Source organism: Tursiops truncatus, chromosome 11, assembly GCF_011762595.2.
Source record: "Tursiops truncatus isolate mTurTru1 chromosome 11, mTurTru1.mat.Y, whole genome shotgun sequence".
Taxonomy (NCBI): Eukaryota; Metazoa; Chordata; class Mammalia; order Artiodactyla; family Delphinidae; genus Tursiops; species Tursiops truncatus.
The window spans coordinates 81,038,888-81,063,542 of record NC_047044.1 but is presented as its reverse complement, the minus strand read 5'-3'; the positions used below and the strand labels follow the sequence as shown (position 1 = coordinate 81,063,542).

Genomic DNA, 24,655 nt, shown 5'->3' with positions numbered 1-24,655 from the left:
CCAGTGCTGTCCAACAGAACTTTTTCTGTGATAATTAAAGTATCCTGTATCTGTGCTGCCTTAGTTGTTGGCCACTAGCTACATATGGCCATTAAGTACTTAAAATGTGGCAAATGTAACTGAGGAACTAAATATTTTACTTTTATTTAATTAATTTAAACGTTCATTTAAGTAGCCATGGACAGTTAGCAGCTACTGTATTGACACTCTAATTCTTGACACTCAATCAGCAAACTCTTGTTCTAAAGGGCCAAACAGTAAATATTAATAGTTTAGGCTCTGTAGGCCATGCAGACTAGGCAAGTAGTGGGTTCTTCTACAACAGTATGAAAGCTGCCATAGATGACAATATGTAAATAAATGTGTGTGGCTGTGTTTCAACAAAACTTTCTTTGCAAAAATGATCAATGACCTGTGAGCCAGAGTTTGCCAATCACTTGTCTAAACTATCAAGTCTCTGGGATATAGCTATAGTATCATATGAATATACTGGAGTTAAAATTCTCAGGCTTATTACCCACTTTTTAACCTATATTCTATACACTGATACCTATTCACGGGAGGTTAAGTGTATTTGTCAAAGACCCTATTTTTATACTAGGCAATATCTCTACTTAATTTTTTTTCCCAATGGCTTCCACCATCATCAGTTTTGCAGACACTCTGGACCTCTTCATTTAAAAATTCTTATTAGAAGTCTGGCCAATGTCCAGACAAACCCATTCTTCCCAGGCCCCTTAAGACATAGCAATCAAAAGCCAAGAATCCGTGATTCTGGCCATAATACAGAAACCCACCTATTCTTCAACATGACCCCTGCAGTCAGTTCTTTGCACCCCATATCTTGTTTTCTCTCCCCAAATCCCAGCTGTAACTGGTAAAAGAAAGAACATACTTCTTGTGTCTCCACAACCTTCAGTTTCGCCCTCAGTATGTCAACAGAGGAGGTTTTGAGACCATTTCAGTTGTATCCTCAACCGCACAGGAACAGGCTGTGATGGATAATGGTCAAGAGGGTTGGAAGCCTCTTCTGACTCTCCATCCAGATACTCTCCCCAAGGTGACCGAGCACCTCTGACTGGCCATCTTGAGTCTACGTGTAATTACTTGCGCAAATCACTCAGCCAAGGGTCCTCAACATTAAGGTCTGTCTTTTCTTTCTGGAGCTACTTACACTTTTTCTCACAACTGCTTTTATTTCCTTAAGAATTGTTCCTTTACCATTAAAATGAAAATATGCCACGATTAACACATCTACTCTAATAGACCTGACAATACCACAGAAATGCTGAGAGAAATACGTAAATGAGAAAGCTACAGATGAGGATCATCAAGGCATCATGGGAGGTGCTGGGTGGAGACTTAACAGCTCTTCCCCGAAGCATGCCTGGGCCCCAGCTTTCTCATCTCTAAAATGAGGCTCAACCTCGCAGAGCACTTGTGCAGATTAGATAACACACACAGGATAACAGTGCACATAGGAAGGCCTCAATAAATGCTACTACACTTTCCTTCCTCTCTCTGTTAATGAAAATCAGTGACTTTAAACAGGAATCTTTTAAAACTTCATACCATAGAGTTATAGAAAGGAATCAGAACCAAGATACTCTTTTACGTGGTATTTTGTGCCCAATAATGACATTTCATTTTCAGCAAATATTAATAAATGTAAGTTGAACGTCACCAAAACAGAATTTCTGTTGAAACAGACTAATTTTTTGGAGGTATATTTTAACACGGATTTTAGACCTTTTACATGCTCTGCGAACTGTCATTAGGGATCAGCAGAGTAAAAAGCAGGGACGTCAGAGGCCAGCTCAGCGGAGCAGCACCTGCAGCGTCTCAGGCTGTACGCACTTACTTGGACATAAAAGCACCGCATCTTATTCTTGCATCGCTCCCCTCAGGAAACAGTAGCTCTGGACTGTACAGCACATCAACCAACACAGAGAATTCAGCCTGCATCATCGGGCTGAACTGTTGCTCCAAGGACGCCACTACATCCTAAGGAATAAAGCACAAGAGAGACCATGTAAAGACCTAACTCGGATTTCATCCTTTGAAGACAGGACAACCTTAAGAATACTAACCAGGAATGAGATGTGGGAATTTCAGAGAAGAGGCACCCTACTTCCCACGATACCAAATGTCTGTGCTTTAAGTATAGGCTGGTTTTCCGTATGAAAACTGTTTGAGTCTCCTTTTTCATTTATACTATAAGGGAGGGTGGGTAGCTATATGATTTCTAAGGATATACAGACAAGATGATAAGTCAGTAAAGCCACTGTTACAAGCACTGCAGTGTTTAAGATTGCAATAGAGACGATGCAGGTATTCATCAAATTGGGGTATGCTCAGCAAACAGCTAAAAAAGACTTCATATATGTCATTGGTCATCCGGAACTAACCATTTCTTCCAACGGGAAAATTCCTTGACGTATTATCTGAACCAGCAGTAGTACTGTACAAGGGTTCAATGGCACTTAATAGTATTTCAAATTATATTTTTTGATAGACACTATTGGTCACCTGCCAATAGCCTTTCCTCATCCTCTTCCTTGCTAACAGAATCTCCATGTTATTTCTCAGTCAGGTAACAACATTCTCAAGGAGATGAGCTCCCTCAGCCTAAAGACAAGATTGATTAGTTTAAGCCAGTCATGGTCATTCCATTTCCCCTGCCAGTAATTGATTAGGAATGATTATGTGACATAGTCCTGGCCAATAAGACATCTGGTGAAGTCTGCTGAGTGCGGGGCTGTGTATAGGGGGAGGACCGGGCAGATTCTTTAGGAACTACCTATGATAGTAGTGTCTACAGTATACTTGATACTGCAGTATACTTGAGATAGTAGCTATCTCAAGACAGCTCGAGAGTGTGAAAATCCAAAATACGAGGCAGCCCTCTTATGACCTTTGGAGACCAGCCTTATGCTGAAAGGCAACAGACCAATGGTGTTAAGGCCTGGACCTATCAAGCAACTGAACTAAACACCTCAGGAAGAGCCCCAAATCCAGATTCCTTGCTATGCAAAAGATATATTTTTTATTGTTTAAGCCACTTTTAGCTGAATATTGTGTTAATTATAGCTGAAAGCATCTGACATGTTTCTCAAACGGACTATAAGCAATAATTTACTGATCATTCTTTAATGATTAAAGCATCCCCTTTGTTTTTAAGATAACTAAGTTAGAAAATAAACCAAAAAAACTCACATAAAGCAATACTTTATTCACCCATACCTGTGGCATATTTTGTTAAGCAGAAGACTGACTGCCGATTGCTTATTGTTACTCTCAGCTATGGCAACACGCTTTTTTTTTTTTTTAATTGGTTGCACCAGGTCTTAGTTGCAGCAGGCGGGCTCCTTAGTTGAGGCAGGCGGGCTCCTTAGTTGTGGCATGCGAACTCTTAGTTTCGGCATGCACGTGGGATCTAGTTCCCTGAGCAGGTATTGAACCCAGGCCCCCTGCATTGGGAGCACAGAGTCTTAACCACTGTGCCACCAGGGAAGTCTGACAACATGTGTTTTTATGTTATTTTCTTCCTGGTAGTCTCTTGATTTCTTATGGCTAGATCTCAGGGGTTAACTTGTTTAACTCTTTCCTCTCTTTGTAGCAAAAGTGATCATTTCTACTTCAATTACTCTAAATAAGCTTTCTGAGAAATTCCTCATGACAGCTAGGAGAGACTACTAGAGAGGAAATCACATAAATGGGAAACAGATATTATACAAAGGTGGGAAAAGAATATGCTTATCCAATGTGGCCATATTTAATAAAACATCACTAACACATACCTATCTTTCAGATTACCTCTCTTCTTCCTTTCATTTACTAAACAAATTGTGCCCAGGCTTCTATGATGTGAATTCTGTCTTTATCTCCCATTTTGATCATGGGCCAACTATGTGATCTCTGATTCATTATTTCTCCACGTGAAAACCCAGGATAATGATACTAGCAGTTACATGGGATTAAAAGTAAATACATAAAACAGCCTCTACGATGTGTTGTAATAACCTATAATGGAAAAGAATCTGAAAAAGAATCATTGTTGAACACCTGAAGCTAACACAACATTGTAAATTAACTATACTTCAATTTTTTTTTAATGGTTAAAAAAAAACAGGCTCTAACACGTATTGACCACTTAGTATTCCTGAATAAATGTTAGTAATTATTGAGTACCAGTTAGCTGCAATCATCACCCTGTTGCCAGACCTAGTGGTTCCTTTTCTGACCTCATGTCACTCAACCACTGCTAAGCATTTTACACACTTGGCCCTACTCTGTCAAACACTTTCTGCGCTTGGCTTCTGTAACATCGCACTCATCTTATTTTCCACCTATGTCCTGACCACTCCTTTACCAGCTCCTGGTAGCTCCTGGTCCTTTTTCTTCTATATCTACATTTTCTTGCGAGGAATCTCACGCAATTCCATGGTTTTAATATCATACGTATGCTGAAAATCCCCACATCTATATTTCCTGTATGGACATCTTTCCAAACCACTTCAGACTCATATATCCAGCAGCCTATTTGACACACTCACAGAGATACTGACATAGACATCCAACACTTAAAATTCTCCATACAGAACGCCTGATTCCAACTCTCCCATTCTTCCCTATCCTAGGAAATGATCCAATCATATCATACCCAGGCTCATCCTTGATTTCTCTTTCCAACATCCCACATCTCATCCATCCATCCACCAAGTCCCACTGGCCCTAGGGGACCAACTATATCCAAAGTTCATCTACTTATCTTCATTGCTGCTGCTATCCCCTTAAGCCAAGCCACCAACACCTTTTGCCTGAATTAATACAATAACTACCTAACTAGACTCACTGCTTCCATGTCTGGACCCTACAATCCATTCACCATTCAAGATCCACAGTGTTTTTTAAAAGGTAAACCAAGTCATGCCTATAGTCTGCTAAAAATCTCTAATGATTTTCCATCACATTTAGAATAAATCCAAATGCTTTACCATGGAAGTCTCTACATGAATTGGCTCCTTATTTCATAATATTCTCTTCCTTTGCTCACTCCTGCCCCAATGGGCTTCTCTTGGTTCTTCAAACCCACATCCTCGTTCCTGCCTTAACATCTCTGCATTTACTCTTCCCTCCCCATAAAGCTCTCTATCCTCCTATCTTTGAACAGATTATTCCTCTTCATTATTTGGGTCTCAACTCACTGTCTCCTTAATAGAGAGGAGCTCCCTCCCTGCAGGATCACTCTCCCAGCAATTCTCCATCATATTGTTATACTGATTTATTTTATTCACAGCAGTTTTAATTCTGTAACATCATATCACTTACTTAATGCATCAGAATGCATTTTCTATGAGGGCACAGACCTCATGGTTCTATCTCCAGTACTTAACACAGTGGCTGGAACGGAGTTTTCATCAAATATATATTTATCCAGTGAATGCCAATGACTGTGCTAAAAGAAGTTTAAAGCACGCCCTCTTTATTTCTCCCCTGAAATGTCTACGCCTCTGGCTCTCATGAACCTGACTTCCCTCCTTTCTGACGGTGTCTTTTTTTCCTCATTTATTTGGCCATTCTGCCACTTCCGGCCACTCACAAAATGTTCTTTGTTTTTCCTATCACTATACTCTCTACTTCAGCAATACCAACCACTATCCTCACTCCAACTATTATCTCCAAATATAGACTTACCTTCCAATACATTCAGTAGCCTATAAACCTAATTCACTGTATGTTCAATGATCATAGCCAACATCTTTTACCGGATCCTCTCCTTCCCTCTTACAATGAAGAGTCTATAACATCACCTAGTCTCCAATCATCAGTGCCTCTTAAACACCCCTCATGTCCCCTCTCTGTCTCCATCCAAAAACCACCAGGTCTGTTCACCCTGCCTTCATTATTGTATATAACACCTACTTTTTCATTTCATTGATACCACCACCTGGCTGATATGTTTAGTAATTTCTTATTAATCTGCCTTCCTCTAGTCTCTTCCTGATATTTCTATCCTGCAAACCAATAACTGCTTACTCATTTATAATGACATTTTCCTCAAAACATTTAATGACTTATAACCTTCAAGTTTTCAGACTGAGTCTAACTTGTTTTTTGTTTTTTTTTTCCCTTCGGCTTTGCCACGTGGCATGCAGGATCTTAGTTCCCCGACCAGGAATCAAACCTGCGCCCCTGTGGCCCCTGCAGTGGAAGCACGGAATCTTAACCACTGGACCACCAGGGAAGTCCCTAACTCGTCTTTATAATCACGTATAATGCTCATCTATCAAAACTCTGAACCTTCACCATTTAATCTACTCATTACCTCTTACAATATTTATTCCAGTTCATGTCTTGACCATTCTTCACGCCAAGAACTTTCCTCAAGCCATACCCCAGATCATCTCATGAAATCTTCCACTAATTATGTGAGAGGAAAGATATCTGTTATGGGCTGAATTGTGTCCCTCTCAAAACTCATATGATAAAGCCCTAACCCTGGTACTTCAATGTGACTATATTTGGAGTTAGGGCCTTTAAAGGGGTAATTCAGTTAAAATGAATTCATATGGATGGCCTCTAGTCCAAAATGCCCGGTGTCCTTATAAGAAGAGATTAGGGCACAGATGTGTATGTGCACAGAGGGAAGACCATATGAGGACACAGTGACAACTAGGCCATCTGCAAGCCAAGGAGAGAGGCCTCAGAAGAAAACAACCTGCTAACACCTTGATCTTGAATTTCTAGCTCCAGAACTGTGAGAAAATAAATTTCTGTTGGTTAAACCACCCAGTCTGTGGTATTTTGTGATGGCAGTCCAAGCAGACTAATACAATGTCTCTCTTTACTCAGTGTCCCAGAATGTCCAGGCCAAAAACAGGAGTGGGATATTATGCAAATAAATTGGGAGTAAAGGTGCTCACACCATTCTCACCAAAGGAGTATAAAAGGATACTTAGAGATGAATTGAAGCAAGGTTGTAAATATTTATTACATGAGTCTTTACAGTAAATTATTTTACCTAATGTACTGAAGTTATTAAGACCCATTACTCTACTATCAGAGCACATTAAATAATACATACTCACCAAAAACAACTCACCGCAACTTCTACCTAGAAGCTATGCTTTTTAAAAGGGTGGTGTTCATAGGACATTGTAAAGTAAAGCCTGGTCCCCAACTAGAATTTGATATTTTTAACCATATTTTATTTATGTGACTACATATATTAAAAATTATAATTTAGAAAATATTAATGCCATTTCATGCTCTTATTGTACCTGTAACTTTTCAATAATATTTCTATAATCCCAAGAAGGCCCTCCAAGAGCTTCCTTAAAGCGTGGTCCAGAGCGAGCTGATAGTCTCCAACCCATGGCCGCTCTCTGCACCATATTGGAATGACTCTTCATAAAAAGAGTATTAACTTGGCCGTCCAAATCCACTGGAATGGCAATTCCACGATTCTTTGCTGAAAAAGAAAGATTTAAAATATTTTCCTCTTTATTTGACTAAAGCTACTTGCATGCTATCAAAATAATTTTGTAAAGATAGAACAAATAGAAAAGAAAAAAATAAGATAAATAAATTCTGGGATGTAATGTAAAGCATATAGTTAGCCATAGTGTATTATATATTTGAAAGTTACTAAGAGAATAGATCTTAAATGTTCGCATCACAAGAAAAAAATTGTAACTATGTGAGATGATGATTGTTAACTAAATTTATTGTAGTAATCATTTCACAATATATACATATATCAATGACAATATTATATGTTAATCATATCTCAATAAAATTGGGGGGAAAAGAAAATGCAAACCTTCAAATTCTGTCAAATTATTTTATATAACTGCAAAAGTTTTTAACTGGAAAGTATCTCAATTCTTAAGACCAATTATTAAAGTGGGCTCATTAACGTTCAAGAATTTATGTGATTTCTTGATGGTTAATGTTTGAAACGCACTTTACAAAGCACCAATATGGCAAAACACTGTATACCAACCATGTAAATTTGTACCTTCCAAGATGCAAAGGAAAATTAAAAAGCAGACAGAAGACACATGATAAAATCCTGCCAGTCCACTTTATTACTATAATTCACGTGTATGTGTCTGTGCACAAACATGTACAAATGCACCAAACTGCATGTGGTAAAACATCTGAGAGAAGAAATAAAAAACTGACAAGTATAAAAAAATCTGCATTGGAAGACAGTACACAGTACACGTCCTTCTTTCTTCCCAGGATCCACTGAAATTTATATTTTAATACATTTATATCACAATACTGAAAAATAAGAGTGCTTGCCGTAAGGAAAACAGAAATGTTGAGGCATTTCTGCAAGCAGAATGAAGATGGGATTTGTCCATCAGAGAAAGAAGAAAGAAGAAATTGCTCTACAAGACATAAGAATGAGAACAGGTCTTCCTAGGTTCCCAGACACACACAAAGTGGTCACGGGGGATGGGAAAGTCATCTGGCAACTCAAGAAGGAATAGCATCTGAATATCTGGGAAGTGAAGGCCTTCATCCCTCTGACTAGCATAAACAGAGCAGCTGGCAGCAGAGGTTTTTACCCAGAGGATAAAGTTAAAGACATGCAGAAATGTTCTCTCAACAAACACGAATACCTGCCTGGAGAGAATGCCAAATGAAGGGGCTAAGAATTGACAGAGAAGCAGAACAGAGCTTGAAGAAACTGCAAAGTCCTCATCAAATAAGCAGTAGCACAGCCGGGAGAGAGAAGGCAGCTCAAAGAAGAAGAGAAAATATACAAAAGATCCCAAGCCCTGACGAAAGCCCTCCTTATTTTAACACTTGTTAGTATTCCCAGCTTGCCTTCTGCTTCACACACACACACACACACACACACACACACACACACACACTCCAAGAAAGCCTGTGTATCATTTATTCAGCCCCTCACCCAGAACTCAGGGTAAGCCCTGTCATTTATATGAGAAAGCTAGTAGAGAAACAGAGCCTCAAAACTGCAGTGGAGTAATATTCCATTGTATATATGTGCCACATCTTCTTTATCCATTCATCCGATGTTGGATGCTTAGGTTGTTTCCATCTCCGGGCTATTGTAAATAGAGCTGCAATGAACATTTTGGTACATGACTCTTTTTGAATTATGGTTTTCTCAGGGTATATGCCCAGTAGTGGGATGGCTGGGTCATATGGTAGTTCTAGTTGTAGTTTTTTAAGGAACCTCCATACTGTTCTCCATAGTGGCTGTACCAATTCACATTCCCACGAGCAGTGTAAGAGTGTTCCCTTTTCTCCACACCCTCTCCAGCATTTATTGTTTCTAGATTTTTTGATGATGGCCATTCTGACTGGTGTGAGATGATATCTCATTGTAGTTTTGATTTGCATTTCTCTAATGATTAATGATGTTGAGCATTCTTTCATGTGTTTGTTGGCAGTCTGTATATCTTTGGAGAAATGTCTATTTAGGTCTTCTGCCCATTTTTGGATCGGGTTGTTTGTTTTTTTGTTATTGAGCTGCATGAGCTGCTTGTAAATTTTGGAGATTAATTCTTTGTCGGTTGCTTCATTTCCAAATATTTTCTCCCATTCTGAGGGTTGTCTTTTGGTCTTGTTTATGGTTCCCTTTGCTGTGCAAAAGCTTTGAAGTTTCATTAGGTCCCATTTGTTTATTTTTGTTTTTATTTCCATTTCTCTAGGAGGTGGGTCAAAAAGGATCTTGCTGTGATTTATAAAAAATAAATAAATTTTTAAAATTCAAAAATGAATAAATAAAAAAATTACTTAATTAATAATTAAAAAAAAAGAACGAGGTTAGAAGACTGTCAAAACAGCACACAGATCACACACTCAAGCCCCGGAAGAGGGGGAAGTGCCTGAAGTCCCCCACTTCGGATGACATCTCCCTGCCTCACAAGTCTCAGTCCGACTGGGCTAGCTTTGGCAAGGGGACGGAGCTGGATCAGGAGCCACTGCTGCCATATCTGGATCAAGTTCCAGTTTTGGTCTATCATCCAACACCTAGCCAGACTCGCCTAGCAACTCAGCTGAGAGGAACAGAATAGGATAGCTCAAAAGAACAGGCCTCATATAGCATCAGCCTAAAGGAGTTTATGACCCTGGAAGAAATGGATCAGAAAAAAGGATCCGGGGGACTTCCCTGGTGGTGCACTGGCTAAAGACTCCACACTCCCAATGCAGGGGGCCCGGGTTCGTTCCCTGGTCATGGAACTAGATCCCACATGCATGCCGCAACTAAGAGTTTGCATGCCACAACTAAGAAGCCCACCAGCTGCAACTAAGACCCAGCACAACCAAAAAAAAGAAATCAATCAATAAAATAAAACAAATATTATTAAAAAAAAAACAAACTGCAGTGGAAGCCCACGCCAGTCATTATAGATCTTTACGACACACGGCCAAGAATCACAGGGAAAACCAAGAACGTTAAGAATAACCAGCCCCAGTGAAAACAAATGATTTAGGGAAGCACAAAAAATATTTAAATAATTGTAATTATTGTCCTCAGAAAATGTGAGCATATGGTGCCTCCAAAACATTAGGAAAAAAAGAAAGAAAGAAATCTTGGAAATTAAAATATGATTGCGCAAATAAACGTTTCAAAATTGGCTGAAAAAGAAAAAAATAGGAATAAGGACCAAGCTGATAATCTGGGAAAGTTAAGGAATCTTGTAGAGCATAAAAGAGTCAAAGGGGGGACTTGCCTGGTGGTGCAGTGGTAAAGAGTCCGCCTGCAAATGCAGGGGACTGGGGTTCGAGCCCTGGAAGGATCCCACATGCCACAGAGCAACTAAGTCCGCGTGCCACAGCTGCTGGGCCTGCGCTCTAGAGCTGGTGAGCCACAACTACTGAGCCCGTGCGCCACAACTACTGAAGTCCGCGTGCCTAGAGCCCATGCTCCACAACAAAGAGAAGCCACCGCAATGAGAAGCCTACGCATAGCAATGAAGAGAAGATCCCACTCGCTGCAACTAGAGAAAGCCCATGCGCAGCAACGAGGACCCAACGCAGCCCAAAAATTAATTAATTAATTAATTTAAAAGAGTCAAAGGGAAAATAAAACAGAGAATATGAAATAGGGAGGGTCATCCAGAAAGTCAAATAACTAATAAATGTAAGCTCTAGAAAAAATATCAGAGACAATGAAAAGGAAGAAATGATTAAAAAAAGATAGAGGACAATTAGTCACCTTGAGCTGAAGAAAGATGTTAAGTCCTTAAACTGAGAAGGTCTACTGTGTGTGTTTAATAGTATTAAATAAGCATATTGGCCATATTCTAGTAAACATCTATAATGTTATTATGGATTGAATTGTGCCTCCCAAAAATATATGTTGAGGTCCTAATCCCAAGGAAAACAACAGTGGGCAGTACTATTTCTGCCAGTGAAAATTCTCTGAAGCTCAGAGATACTTAAAAACTTCTCGAAAACAGATAATTTTAGCTACCAACACAAAAAGTTCCCAATTTAAACAAGGGCTCAAGCTGAAGCATTAAGGAAATAATAACAGCTCTAAGGCAACCCTAACGATCAATTGCACCACTGCCCAAATTTCCGTAGTGAATGTTTTCCTAATATTCATTATAAATTTCCCTTTCCAAAGCATACAATGTCTCTGTTTCTGTCCATCACTCACAGCAAAGCAACTGCACTCCTGTCCCATCTGAAGGACCGACAGCCTTGAAAAGTCCAGGCTGCACATATTTTAATAAATACTTAATCCTGCACCATGATCAAATCCCAGCGAGACTTTCATCCTTTTATGGCTGTTTCACTTATAAACTGGGTTTGCTCTAAACATTCAAAGTCAAACAGAAGACAATACTTCTTATATGTTGTTTTTTAAGCAACAGAAAATAACGAAAATTGTAAAACTGAAAGTTGCTCAAAACTTATTACAACAAAGTTTTCGCTCATGTTTAAACAAAGTTGGGGGGGGTGGACTTAACCTCACCTTTAGGAAACAGGTACGTTAGATACAACTAACCAACAAGTGAGCATTTGTTGCTATGAACGTCACTTACACAAAGACGTGCTCAAGGAGTATTCTAATGATATCAGTGGGAATGGAATCCGATGGTAGCACCTCTGTTATTCCTAGCAGCGCAGCCCTCCTATCAGTGTGGTCAGGGAAGTCTCACCCCCGCACCCCTACCTCATGCATCTATGAGCTGCTGCCACTATTCCACTACGGCCAGCAGCAGGGACAAACCAGAATGAGAAGACTCCACCATCCCAAAGTTTATTGAAAGGGTTTTTTTGGTCTCCAAACTGTACCACTCTAGGTGGTATTTTCTAGTCTCTTGTCTTAGCACAGATTGCACGATATAAATTAACTGGCTAAAGTAAACCCTACTTTCTCATGTCCAAAGGTAAACTCTAGCCAAAGGCTAAATCACAATTTCTAGGCAATAAAAGAAAATTAACTATGCAACTGGGGAAAGGATTTGAGTTAAAATAAGTCAGCTGTGTAGATAATGACGAAACTTTTTCAAGCAATTGTAAAAATATTAATACCATTAAAGACATGGCCTGAAATAGATTCTCTGTACTGTCAAAATATTATAAAGATTAATTTGAAAGCAAAGTTGACAGTGTTGAGCTTCCCTGGTGGCGCAGTGGTTGAGAATCTGCCTGCTAATGCAGGGGACACGGGTTCGAGCCCTGGTCTGGGAGGATCCCACATGCCACGGAGCAACTAGACCCGTGAGCCACAACTACTGAGCCTGCGCATCTGGAGCCTGTGCTCCGCAGCAAGAGAGGCCGCGATAGTGAGAGGCCCGTGCACTGCGATGAAGAGTGGCCCCCGCTTGCCACAACTAGAGAAAGCCCTCGCACAGAAACGAAGACCCAACACAGCTAAAAATAAAAAATAAAATAAAAAAATAAAAAAGTTGACAGTGCTAATTTAGCTTCCTATATATTGTTTAAAAATTAAAGCAGAAGATTGTGACTAGGAAAAGAAAGGAATTAATTCATGATCTCACTTACAAGACCATTAATAACTAGAATAATATTTTTCAAATGCAACCAAAAATATGATTCAAACTTAGCTTCCTTTTATTTAGCTAGAAAAAATTCTGATATAAATAGTATATTACAATGTGAACTAGGACGAATTCTTGGGGTTAATGGTTACCCCACCTCCCAACCCCCAATAAGGAAAAACTAATGAATTTACCAACAGTCAGTTATTCTTTGGGCACATAACTCCAACTTCTGTGTTTTAGTGGTCACATTAAAGTTTAAGATGTTTAAAAAATAAATGTTCCTAAGTTTCACTCCTAAGTTCGACTGAAGCTAAGATACTATCTTGTTAAGGGTATTTTGCCAGAGAATAAGCATATGGAGTTCTTTAAAAACTAATAAGAGAGAGGATGGGTTGTTATTAATTCACCTTTTATAGAGCTCTGCGCAGCGACAGTTCTCTAAAATGCGCTATCTTTATTCACAGGTATTGTGATTATTGGGCTAACCAACTAATTAGGCTTACAAATCCTGAAAATTCTCTAGATAAGACAAGACTTTGCAGTGATTTTAAGATGTAATTGAAATCTATTGCTAATTATTATTCATTAAGTCTTGCATATTGTGTGGAATTTTTAAATTAGACAAAATTACTGGTGGTAACTGCCAGACCAAAAATCTCTGAGAACACACATACTGCAGTGGTAAGCACCATGGAAAAAAAGTGCTTAGAGAGATAAACTGACAGGAAAAAAAGTGCTTAGAGAGATAAACTGACAGGTAGGGGAAAAGGCAACAGAAAGTGTGAGCAGTAACTATAACGCTTCATTTATTGTCAAGCTCTCCTGTACAGGTCCGCAAGAGCAAGGACAGCTGGTGCACAAGGAAGGTATAATGGGGTTCTGAATCATGTCAAAATATCCAGGATAAATCTGTACCGAAACACTAGTGTTCTTAAATACAAAGAACACTAAAAACACAAAATGTATCTTTCTTGTTTGGTACTCAAACTATACTTAATTAACCCCTAAATTGAATAAATAAAACAATTGTATTACAGGTGTTAAACAGGATGTGGAGAAAAGGGAATCCTTTTGCACTGTTGGTGGGTATATAAATCGGTGCAGCCACTATGAAAAACAAGAGTATGGAGGTTTCTTAAAAATTAAAAATAGAACTACCATATAATCCACTTATTCTACTTCTGGGTATTTATCCAAAGAAAACGAAGGCACTAACCCCAAAAGACATACACACCCCCATGTTCAGTGCAGCATTATTTACAATAGCCAAGATATGGAAACAACCTAAGTGTTCATCAATTAATGAATGGATAAAGAAGATATCTTTTATATATATATATAACATATATACACACATACAGTGGAATACTATTCAACCATAAAAAAGAAGGAAATCTTGCCATTTGGAATAACATGGATGGATCTTGAGGTTATTATGCTAAATGAAATAAATCAGACAGAGAAAGACAAACATCACATGATTTCACTTATACATGGAATCTAAAAATCGAAACAAATGAACAAACAAATCAAAACAAAACTCATGGATACAGAGAACAGATCAATGGTTATCAGAGGAGAAGGGGGTTAGGAGGTGGGTGAAAAGAGTGAAGGGGGTCGACTGCATGGTGATGGATAGAAACTATACTTATTGTGATGATCACTTTGTAGTGTATACAAATATCAAATTATTATGTTGCATACTTGAAACTAATATATTGTTCTATATCAATTTTACCTCAATTAAAAAATATATATAATTTTATGGTTGTGCAAGAACTAGTATTGGCACACGTGACTAGTCATCTGGAAAAAATTAAGTTAATTCCATATCTTATACTTTACAACTAAATATATTCCAGATAACTCAAAATTGTAAACAGTCACACCAAAAACACAAACAGACAGAGAAACTAAAAACATGAAAATTCTCAATGGGAATTAAGAAACAGCATCTTATACTGATCAAGGCCACTCTGAAGATGAAAGAAAACCTAAGCCCGTGCGCCACAACTACTGAGCCTCTGCTCTACAGCCCGCAAGCCACAACTACTGAGCCCCCGTGCTACAACTACTGAAGCCCATGCGCCCTACAGCCCGTGCTCCACAAGAGAAGCCACTGCAATGAGAAGCCCATGCACCACAACAAAGAGTAGACCCTGCTCGCCGCAACTAGAGAAAGCCAGCGTGCAGCAACGAAGACCCAATGCAGCCAAAAATAAATGAATAAAATAAATGTTTATAAAAAAAAGAAAAGAAATTCCTGCATGCCAAAAAATATTGAAATGACAAATGAAAAATTGAGAAAAAATATTGGCTACTTATAGGCAAAGAGCTCATTTTCTTAAGAAATAAAGGGCTATCCAAACTATCGAGAAAAACAAAGCCTTCAGGAAAGGTGAGCAAAACACAAAAAGTGACAGTTCACAGAAAATACCAATGAATCAATCATATGGAAAGGTTTTGTTTTCCCTCACTCATAAGAAGAGAAACACACGTTAAAACTATAACAATACTTTTATTTATAAGATTTGCAAATATGTAAGAATTTGATAACACAGCACATTATCAAGGAGAAAGATACTCTCCTACATTGCTTGTGGCGTATAAATTGAACAACCTCTACAGAGGGCAGTATCTGTCAAAATTAGAACACCCAGAAATTCTACCTTCAGGTGTTTACCTTATTCTTCCTCATGAGCAAAATGACTGGAAACAACATAAATAACCAACAGTGGGGTTAAATAAATTAGAATATAGGCACACAATAGGATATCACGCAGCCAATGACAAGAATAGGATATTCACTCATTTCTTTGTATTCACCCAGGTATTTTGTTCATACAATAAATATTCACTGAGTACCTACCATGCTCTAGGCACAGTGTCAGGCTGTAGAACTTTGTAACAGATAAGGTACTTAGTTTTATTCTGCTTTGTGATTTCTATACATGTTACATCTACCCCCAATGTACTAGAAATTCATTGAGGGCAGGAAATATGGTTTGACAGACTGCAGTTCCCTTACAACTAGAATAATGCCTTTCAGGTAATGATGATTCATTATAAATAGTTCAATTAATAAATAAGTGAAAACCTTTATAAGATTTTGCCCTGTCTTCTGACTCATTCATATTTAATTTTTTTAAAGTAATAATGGAGGGACTTCCCTGGTGGTCCAGTGGTTAAGACTGTGCACTTCCACTGCAGGGGGCATGGGTTCGATCCCTGGTTGGGGAACTAAGATCCCACATGCCATGCAGCGCAGCCATAAATTAATTAATTAATAATGGAGTTTTTATATTTCCATTATTACTTTAAAACCATAATTACAGGGATGTATTATGTCAAGCTCTTTATACAATCAGCCATAACATCTAGATAGATGAAAATAGACATGTTTGTTTTAATAAAGACTGAATTTCTCTTCTCAAAGAATTAATGATTTACACACATTCGAATTTGGGGGGGAAACAACTGGCTTGAAGATGGATGTTCTTTATTCAAACCATTTGTACAAGATATTTTACAGAATTTCCATGTGGAAAAAATGATTATGTTTCCAACAAAGTACCCAATATTAATCCCCCTAAATCATTTGAAGATTATGAAACACATGGAACAAAATTCTTTTTTAAGTGAAGTAACATGGGAGTAATCCTTGGATGCTTCTTCTTGAAGTACTTCTAACACGTGCTATTGTATTTTATATAAATGAATAAACTGAGGAACAGTAACTGACCAAGGGCATTAACATCTTGATCAATATTTCGTACTTTAAAGGTATAAAACAATGTTTACTTAAACTTATTTGTGATAGTAGAGCATCACAAATGCCTGCTAACATGTCAGTCTAGAAGGGGTTCACACCTGCCTGTGTGACCCAGCAAGCTGTCTAACCTTGCTAACTTCATGTTTGCATCTGTAAAATGGGGCTAAGAATTATGTCCACATCATAGGGTTTACCACAATGTCTATCACTAATAAATGCTCTCTACTCCCAGCCAGGTAAGTGCTAATTTAGTAAATACTTTTGCTGTTTTAACTACCTTTTGTGTCCAATGTACAAATATGGAAGAGAGTGAAATACTTTTGATGATAGATGAGTTGAGCCAATGTACTTGAGAGCACTTTACAAACTGAAAACTGTTATATAAATGTCACTATAATAGATAATATAATAGCTATTTGTATGTATAGGAGTATGTTTACCAATTTGTAAATGCACTGGAAATTTGCTTTATAAAAACTAAGTATTCTCCCGACTTGTAATATTTTTCTTAAATATGTATATTCTTTGTTTTATAACTATAAATTCTTACATATTTGAATTATAATAATGCCCTTTTGTATTCTTAAAGAGTTGCTGAAACACGGAAATGACCTTGCACCTGAGTTATAAAATTTCAGACAGCTCCCTACCAGCAAGCCAGACTGCCATAGTTCTAGTTTATATGTCAGGGCTTCCTAAGATATGACTTCTAAGATATGACACTCAGAGGAACCTGGATTTCAAATCCAACTCAACTACTTGTTAATTGGGCAAGTTATTTAACCTTTCTATTCCTAAATTTCACTATCTGCGAAATATCTAGCTCATGAATTATTGTCAGTCAACAACATTCATAAACCGGCTTCATCAGAACCAGACACTTTTAGGCAGTAGTGATCAGTGAATAAAGCAAAGTCCCTGCTTTCATAGTTTATGCTCTAATGGGAGAAGCTGACAACAAAGAAGCAAACAAACAAGGTGCTTTCAAATAGTGCTCAGACAGTAAGATAGGATGGGGGGAGCTGCAACACTTCACTGAGCACTGAACTTTTGAACACGTGACCACCTGGGAGATAAGGATCCAAATAGTGGGAACAGCACACGCAAATGCCCTACGATGAGAAAAAGGCTTGTAGATGAGAGACAGAATGAAGGCCAGTGTGGGTGAAGTGAGGGTAGGGAAATGGGGGAAAGGAGTAGTAGATGAAGCTCAGATGATGAAGGGCTAAGTCATGATAAGGTATAGGCATCTTCAGTGAAATGGAGAGTTTTACATAGGTGAAAGATAGGGTTTGATTTTACATTTTAAGATCACTCTAATTATTGTGTAGGGAATGGATTGTAGTGAGACTGGAGAGGTGGGGAGTTCAGCAAGGAGACTCTTCTGTAATCCATGTCAGATTATGGTATATTTGGACAAGGGTGCCCCACAAGAGAACACAAAAAAAGGTGTATTTTAGAAGTGGAACCAATAGAACTTGCTATTGTATTTAATGCAAGTGAACAAAAGGGAAGAATCATATGTGACTCCCAAGGTTTTAAGATTACTAACTGTAAAATAGTTATTCTTTACAACGGGACAAAAATCTGCCTCTTGCAGCTACCATATGTTAATTATAATCCTATTCCTGGGAACCTGTAAAAGAAGTCCATTCACACCTTGAAATGTTGGAAAATAATTATGTTCCCCCTAGGATTTCTTTTCTTTGTCTAAATATTTCAAATGTTTTCAATCACTACACAAATAAGAGGGGTTTAGATCCCTTTACTACTATGGGTGCTCACTTCTGAATGTCTCTCATTTTGGTTATGTGTTTTTCCATAAAAAGCATCCACCAACAAATAAAAAAAGATGTGGCCTACCCATTGCATAGCAGAATTTGCTTTCCACCTTTTTTATCCTAGACAATAGCTTTTATTAATGTCTTTTTGACAGATACTTCATAGTCATTGCCCCTCAAAATCTAGTAGATTAATACCTATGATGACGTAAGCTAGGATACAGTAAAGACCGTAAGAAAAGTATAAACGGCCAAATAAGGGTGAGTTCAGATCTGGACCTGGGAGTCAGAAATGGCTTTTATGGAGGAATTTGGACAAAGAATTTTTTTGAGTAATGGAAAAGATGCTGAAAGATGGCAATGGTGGAAACTGGAGAAAGAAAGTTATAGTGTAAGCAATGCCTGGGGCATAATAGTTCAGTTTGCTGGGTGGGGATGAGAAACAGTGAGCAAGGTCAAAAGAGGAGTTGGGCTGCGGTGGCCACAAACATTGCAACAAGGAATCCATCCTTAGTTTGTTAGACAAAGGTATGCTGCTGAAGGCTGAGGACTTTGTTGTTGATGTTTTTAAACCAACAGAGAGAATTTCACTTCAAGAAGATTATTCTGGTAGCAGATTTAAGTGAAGAAAGACAGAAGGAAAGTACATTGAATGCTTACAGTGGTCCAAAAAGGAAGCAAAGTGGGGTCTAACTAGGCCATTATGGAGGAGAAGGTGGGGGAAGTATGAAGAAGGTGGGGGATAGCGGGAATGGAATGTCCACAGCTTCCTAACTGTTCAGGTGGAAACAGCAAACAAGGAAGCGGAAGAAAACAGGCTTGCCATTTGCAGCAACATGGGCGGACCTAGAGATTATCATACTAAGTGAAGTAAGTCAGACAGGGAAAGACAAATATCATTTGATATCACTTATATGTGGAATCTAAAATATGATACAAATGAACTTATTTACAAAACAGAAACAGACTCACAGACAGAGAAAACAAACTTATGTTTAGCAAAGGGGAAAGGGGTAACAGGGATAAATTAGGAATTTGGGATTAACAGACACACAGTACTATATATAAAATAGATAACCAACAAGATCCTACTATATAGCACAGGGAACTATATTCAATATCCTATAATAAACCAGAATGGAAAAGAATATGAAAAAGAATATGTATATTTATGTATAGCTGAATCACTTTGCTATATACCTGAAACATTGTAAATCAACTATACTTCAATTAAAAAAAAATGTTCACAAAGATAAAACAGATTTTATACCAATACATCACTCTTCCAAACCTACCCTGATTGTAGACTTAGATATAATTATTTTTTAGACTTCCTATCACATATGTCTTTTAGCATACAAAGAGACTAAAATTTCCTGTTAAATCATAAACAGTTGAGGAACTGGTAGAAAATGGAATGAAAGAATCTTTAGCCTGATCCAGTTTCAGTGACTGTTTTAAACTCCCAAAGCTCTGCCATCCTGCTCTGCAAGAGCTGATGTGAGTACACAGGGAACACCACTGAAGCAGCAACTTGCAACTCGGAAGGAAAGCACAGCATGGAATCTCACCTGTGGCTCAAAGCTCTTCGCCTCTCGATTTGTAAGTGGTGTGAACAGCATGCCCTCTGTGCCCCGGGTAGGGCCAACTGGTGTCTTCCCTCAATGCATTTACTAAGTACTGAGGGAGCAAGAGCAGAAGGAAGAAAGAGGAGAAAAAAAGGGGAGGAGAGGGGCTTCTCTGTTGGCGCAGTGGTTGAGAGTCCGCCTGCCGATGCAGAGGACACGGGTTCTTGCCCCGGTCCGGGAAGATCCCACATGCCGCGGAGCGGCTGGGCCCGTGAGCCATGGTCGCTGAGCCTGCGCGTCCGGAGCCTGTGCTCCGCAACGGGAGAGGCCACAACAGTGAGAGGCCCACGTACCGCAAAAAAAAAAAAAAAGAAAAGAAAAGAAAAAAAAAAGGGGAGGAGGAAGAGGGGGGACTGCCTTAAAATGTAAAATATAGAAATATACTTGGCAGCAAACACAATGTATTCCTATGTAAAGTAAATAGCATCATCACATTTCTTTGCCTTTCCTTCAGATTATAGTTTTTGATGGTTAGTATATTTCCCAGCTGATTTGGTCCAAATGAAGATGCTTTTAATACTGTTTTACCATAACTTGAAAAGTATATTATTAAGAACTCAGAAGTTAAAGGAAAGCAAGAACAACAGAACCAGACTGACTTATAATTCCACCAGCCAGAGATACCATGTTATTTCTTTATTGATATCCTGCCGGACATTTTGCTATGTGCAACTTTTTTTTTTTTTTTTTGCGGTACGCGGGGCTTCTCACTGTTGTGGCCTCTCCCGTTGCAGAGCACAGGCTCTGGACGCGCAGGCTCAGCGGCCATGGCTCACGGGCCCAGCCGCTCCGCGGCATGTGGGATCTTCCCGGACCGGGGCACGAACCCGCGTCCCCTGCATCGGCAGGCGGACCCTCAACCACTGCGCCACCAGGGAAGCCCTATGTGCAACTTTTTAAAATAAAATTTAGCTTCTCTTCTGTGTCCTTCTTTATTTTATGGCAACGCATATGGTGGCCTCTTCCTTTACCTCTTCCCTCCCCTTCCTGAACTATTCTGTCCTAAAACCTGGAGGAGGAGCAGAGCAAAGTCAAATGCCAGCACTGGACAAGGAGTGCTAGGGGCCGAGGTGGTCCAGAGCACTCGAGCCCAGAAAGGAGTGGAAGGCATGTGCACAGGAGGCTGCCAGGAGTGGAGAATTAGACTTGAGTCGGATGAGGAGGGCGTCCACGGCAGGGGACAGCCTGGCGCCACGTCAAAAGTGATAAGGGTATTCATGCAAACGAGTGACCCAGCACAGAGTCAGAGGCCACCCGGGAAGAGAGGCCGTCCCTCAGAGCAGCAGGGTGACGTGGACCAGTGGGAACTGCAGGAAGGTGGCAAAGGCCAAGCTGCCAGAGGATGCATCTTTGTGGGGCGTGGCCCTACCTGGGGTGCCTAAGCCCGAGTGGGCCGTGACGAGGGGAGGGTGTGTGCAAAGGAGGGGTCTCGGATGTAAAGCATTAAAATTATAATTTTGAGGAGAACTGGCATCCTTACAAGTTGAATTTTGAAATCCAGAAATAGTATAACTCTCCATTTATTAAAATCTTTCATATCCCTCAAAATAGCAATATAATTTTATTCTCTTATGTTTCTTAAGTTTTCTCTTAAGTAATTACTATTTCTATTGCTGTTGTGACATATCTTTTTCACATTTTTTCTCCCTTTTGGATATACAGAAAATCTACCAAGTTTAATACTTATTTATAATTAATCACCTAGATGAACTCTATTAATCTCTTAGTTTTAATAATTTTCAATTGATCCTCTTGGGTTATAACTGCTTTTGAATGTACTCAAATTAAAATTGAGCCATCATTAAATTTTGTTAATATTAAGTTACTTAAACCAAATTGCAGATGGGGAGAAAAGACTAAAAATATTTTACGTGGTCATTAATTAGTTAAACCATTTATTCATTTATCAAATATTTACTGAGCACATACCATAACCCTGGCCAAGTTACCTAATCTAGATAATTCTGTTTCCTCAACTGTAAAATGTAAATAATCAACGAGCCTACCTAAGGATTAAATGAGATAATACGTGTGAATTGCTTAGCATTGCAAATGGTGTGCACAGACAAATGTCAGCAGTGATGATGACCACGATAATGAAACACACTATAAGCTGCCCTTCCCAATGCCTGCAGAACCACCTGTAGTTGAGAGAATGATCCAGCTCTTCTGTTTGTTTTTTGAAGTCCAGCCCAGTCCATATTTCTTTTCCCTCCTCCTTTCTGACAGCCCTAATTAACTTTATTTAAAAAAAAGAGGACTCTATGAGAAATTCTTCCTACAATGTACTAACCTTCCCTTAGCTGTTATCCCCTTGCATTCCATTTTATTTGGAATTTCTGAAGCCTTGTATGCATAACAGAGCCTCAATGAATACTGATGAATTTCACACAAAATTAGAAAACTAAAAACCCCTCAGAAAGTCCTGCCACATGAAGATGTTAATAAATCAGGCTACTTAACAGACAAGACAATTCCATAATGAAATCTGAGATAACAATTAAACTAAACTCATTTGTGTAATATCTTACTGAGCTATAGTAAAGCACCATATACAATATTAAATTTAAGGTTAGAAATATAATAATTTAAAAATAAATAAATATATTTTAAAATATTTAAAAAGAAGAAATATAACAATTATATTCCCCTCTCAAAAAGGATGCAATTTCAGAGTCATTTGCTGATCACTGATCTTCAGCTTCACAGAAACCACACCTGCTCTCTTTTTAAGTTGAAAACTGGAAAGCTACGTGTATTGCCTATTAGCCAAAAGCCTGATTTCTTTCACAAAATGTGAAAATAAGTAAAATCTGACACTCTGACTTACCCACTTCAGCCAAAGTTCTGATACAGGACTCCACCGAGGCTTTCTGTGCCGGATTTGGCCAGGTGCAATTGTAAATTCTGAAGGCAGACTGAAGCAGCTGAATAAAAACTGGCTGATGTGTCTGAGAACAGAAAGAAAAGAGGCAAACAGGTCACTAAACCGTTAACACTCCTGATGCAGTATCTATGCATTATCAAAAAAGGCCCACCAAAATAAAATACTGTCATGCCTTTTAAGTTTCAGTGCCACTTAATGAACATCTCATTCAACAAATATTTATTTTGTACCCATCTCATGAGAGGCACCACACCAGACACTATAGAAAACTGATTATTTTAACTATATTCTTCATCAGGAAAATATGGCATTTCTTGAAGCCAATGACATGGATTTAAGTATATTTTTACAATCTCTGGTTTATTTCCAAGTATAAACAGAGCAGGCATTTTGGGTTTGTTTGTTTCACTGCTTGTATGTTTTTGTTTCCTATGATCAGCAAGTAGAGGAGACAACAATTTTGACCTACAAAAACAATTTTACATGATTCTAATAGTTCATTCAAAAGTTTTCCCTAAAAAAAGTATAACTGAAATAATACTTTTATAAGAGCAATACACAATCACTGTAGAATATGTGGCAACGAAAATCACCAATAATCCTAACATGGAGAGATAATCAGTATAAACATTTTTAAAATAATTACTTCCTGAGTTTTCTTATGTATATATGCACATATATTCTTTACACGCACAAACCTGGATGACACTATGATGCAATTTTGTGGCCTGTTTCACTTTACATTGCTTCATGATCATTTTCCTTAGGCATCAATTTTTCTTTTAAAACATGATTTTTAATTGCTATATAATAAGCCATCTACAGATATACCATAATTTATTCAGCTATTCCCCTGTTTGTGGACATTTAAGGTTGATGTCAATTTTTAAGTATTATAAACACTTCAATGAAAATCTTAGTATATAAATCCCTACGAATTCTTTCGGGATTTACTAAACTGGAATTATTGAGTCAAAATGTCTATCCATTTAAAGAATCATTACCAGTCATTTCGACACTTGGCAGTCAATCTACAGATGTGAAAGTTCCTCTTTTGCTTAGAGGGAGAGCAAAAATAATTCAGTTTGAAGATGGAGCCTCTTTATTTAAAATAAAGCTTGGGAAACTCAGAAAGCGGCATAATAGGAAATAATAGGAAAGAAGAGTGATCTTGAGAAGTGTAGGAAAGGACTTCCAGGCGTATTGAAGTTTTCTACACTCAAATAAGGTACAGAAATTCTGTGTGACAGACTCCTTTTGTACTTGTTTGTTTATATTACCTGCAGGCTGGTACTGTTGTCTGAAAAGGGAGAATTAAAAAAGCCGCTCACAACGTTCATGATCGACTCAGTAACACACTTCTCCAAAAAGGTGTCTGCGTGTTTCCTGTCTGTAGTTGTGTTGCAAACCTGGAGAGAAAAACAAAACAACTCAATGTGTTCTATCTCATCTTTGAATTATAAGTCAATACTGGAACCTTCTAAAAATTGTCATGAAATGGTTGTTTATAACATTTCTTCTGCTTTTGAAAGTTGCTTTGAATAAAAACATTTCTGGGACTTCCCTGGTGGTCCAGT

The 24,655-nt window shown here is 38.4% G+C and overlaps 1 protein-coding gene across 4 annotated transcripts in view; it reads right to left on the bottom strand.

Annotated features, from left to right (window-relative positions):
* Positions 1-24,655, bottom strand: part of ITPR2 (inositol 1,4,5-trisphosphate receptor type 2) — a 533,856-nt gene that overhangs the window by 231,933 nt on the left and 277,268 nt on the right. For all 4 annotated transcript variants that reach the window (XR_012324486.1, XM_019936326.3, XM_033866983.2 and 1 more), the window contains 4 exons: positions 24,359-24,487; positions 23,022-23,142; positions 7,284-7,474; positions 1,862-2,004 (listed from right to left, as the gene is read on the bottom strand). Coding sequence is in view for 3 of the 4 variants with exons in the window: in XM_019936326.3 (XP_019791885.2) it covers positions 1,862-2,004; positions 7,284-7,474; positions 23,022-23,142; positions 24,359-24,487 (584 nt within the window). In the remaining variant the exon portion in view is untranslated. The remainder of the gene's footprint in view (positions 1-1,861; positions 2,005-7,283; positions 7,475-23,021; positions 23,143-24,358; positions 24,488-24,655) is intronic.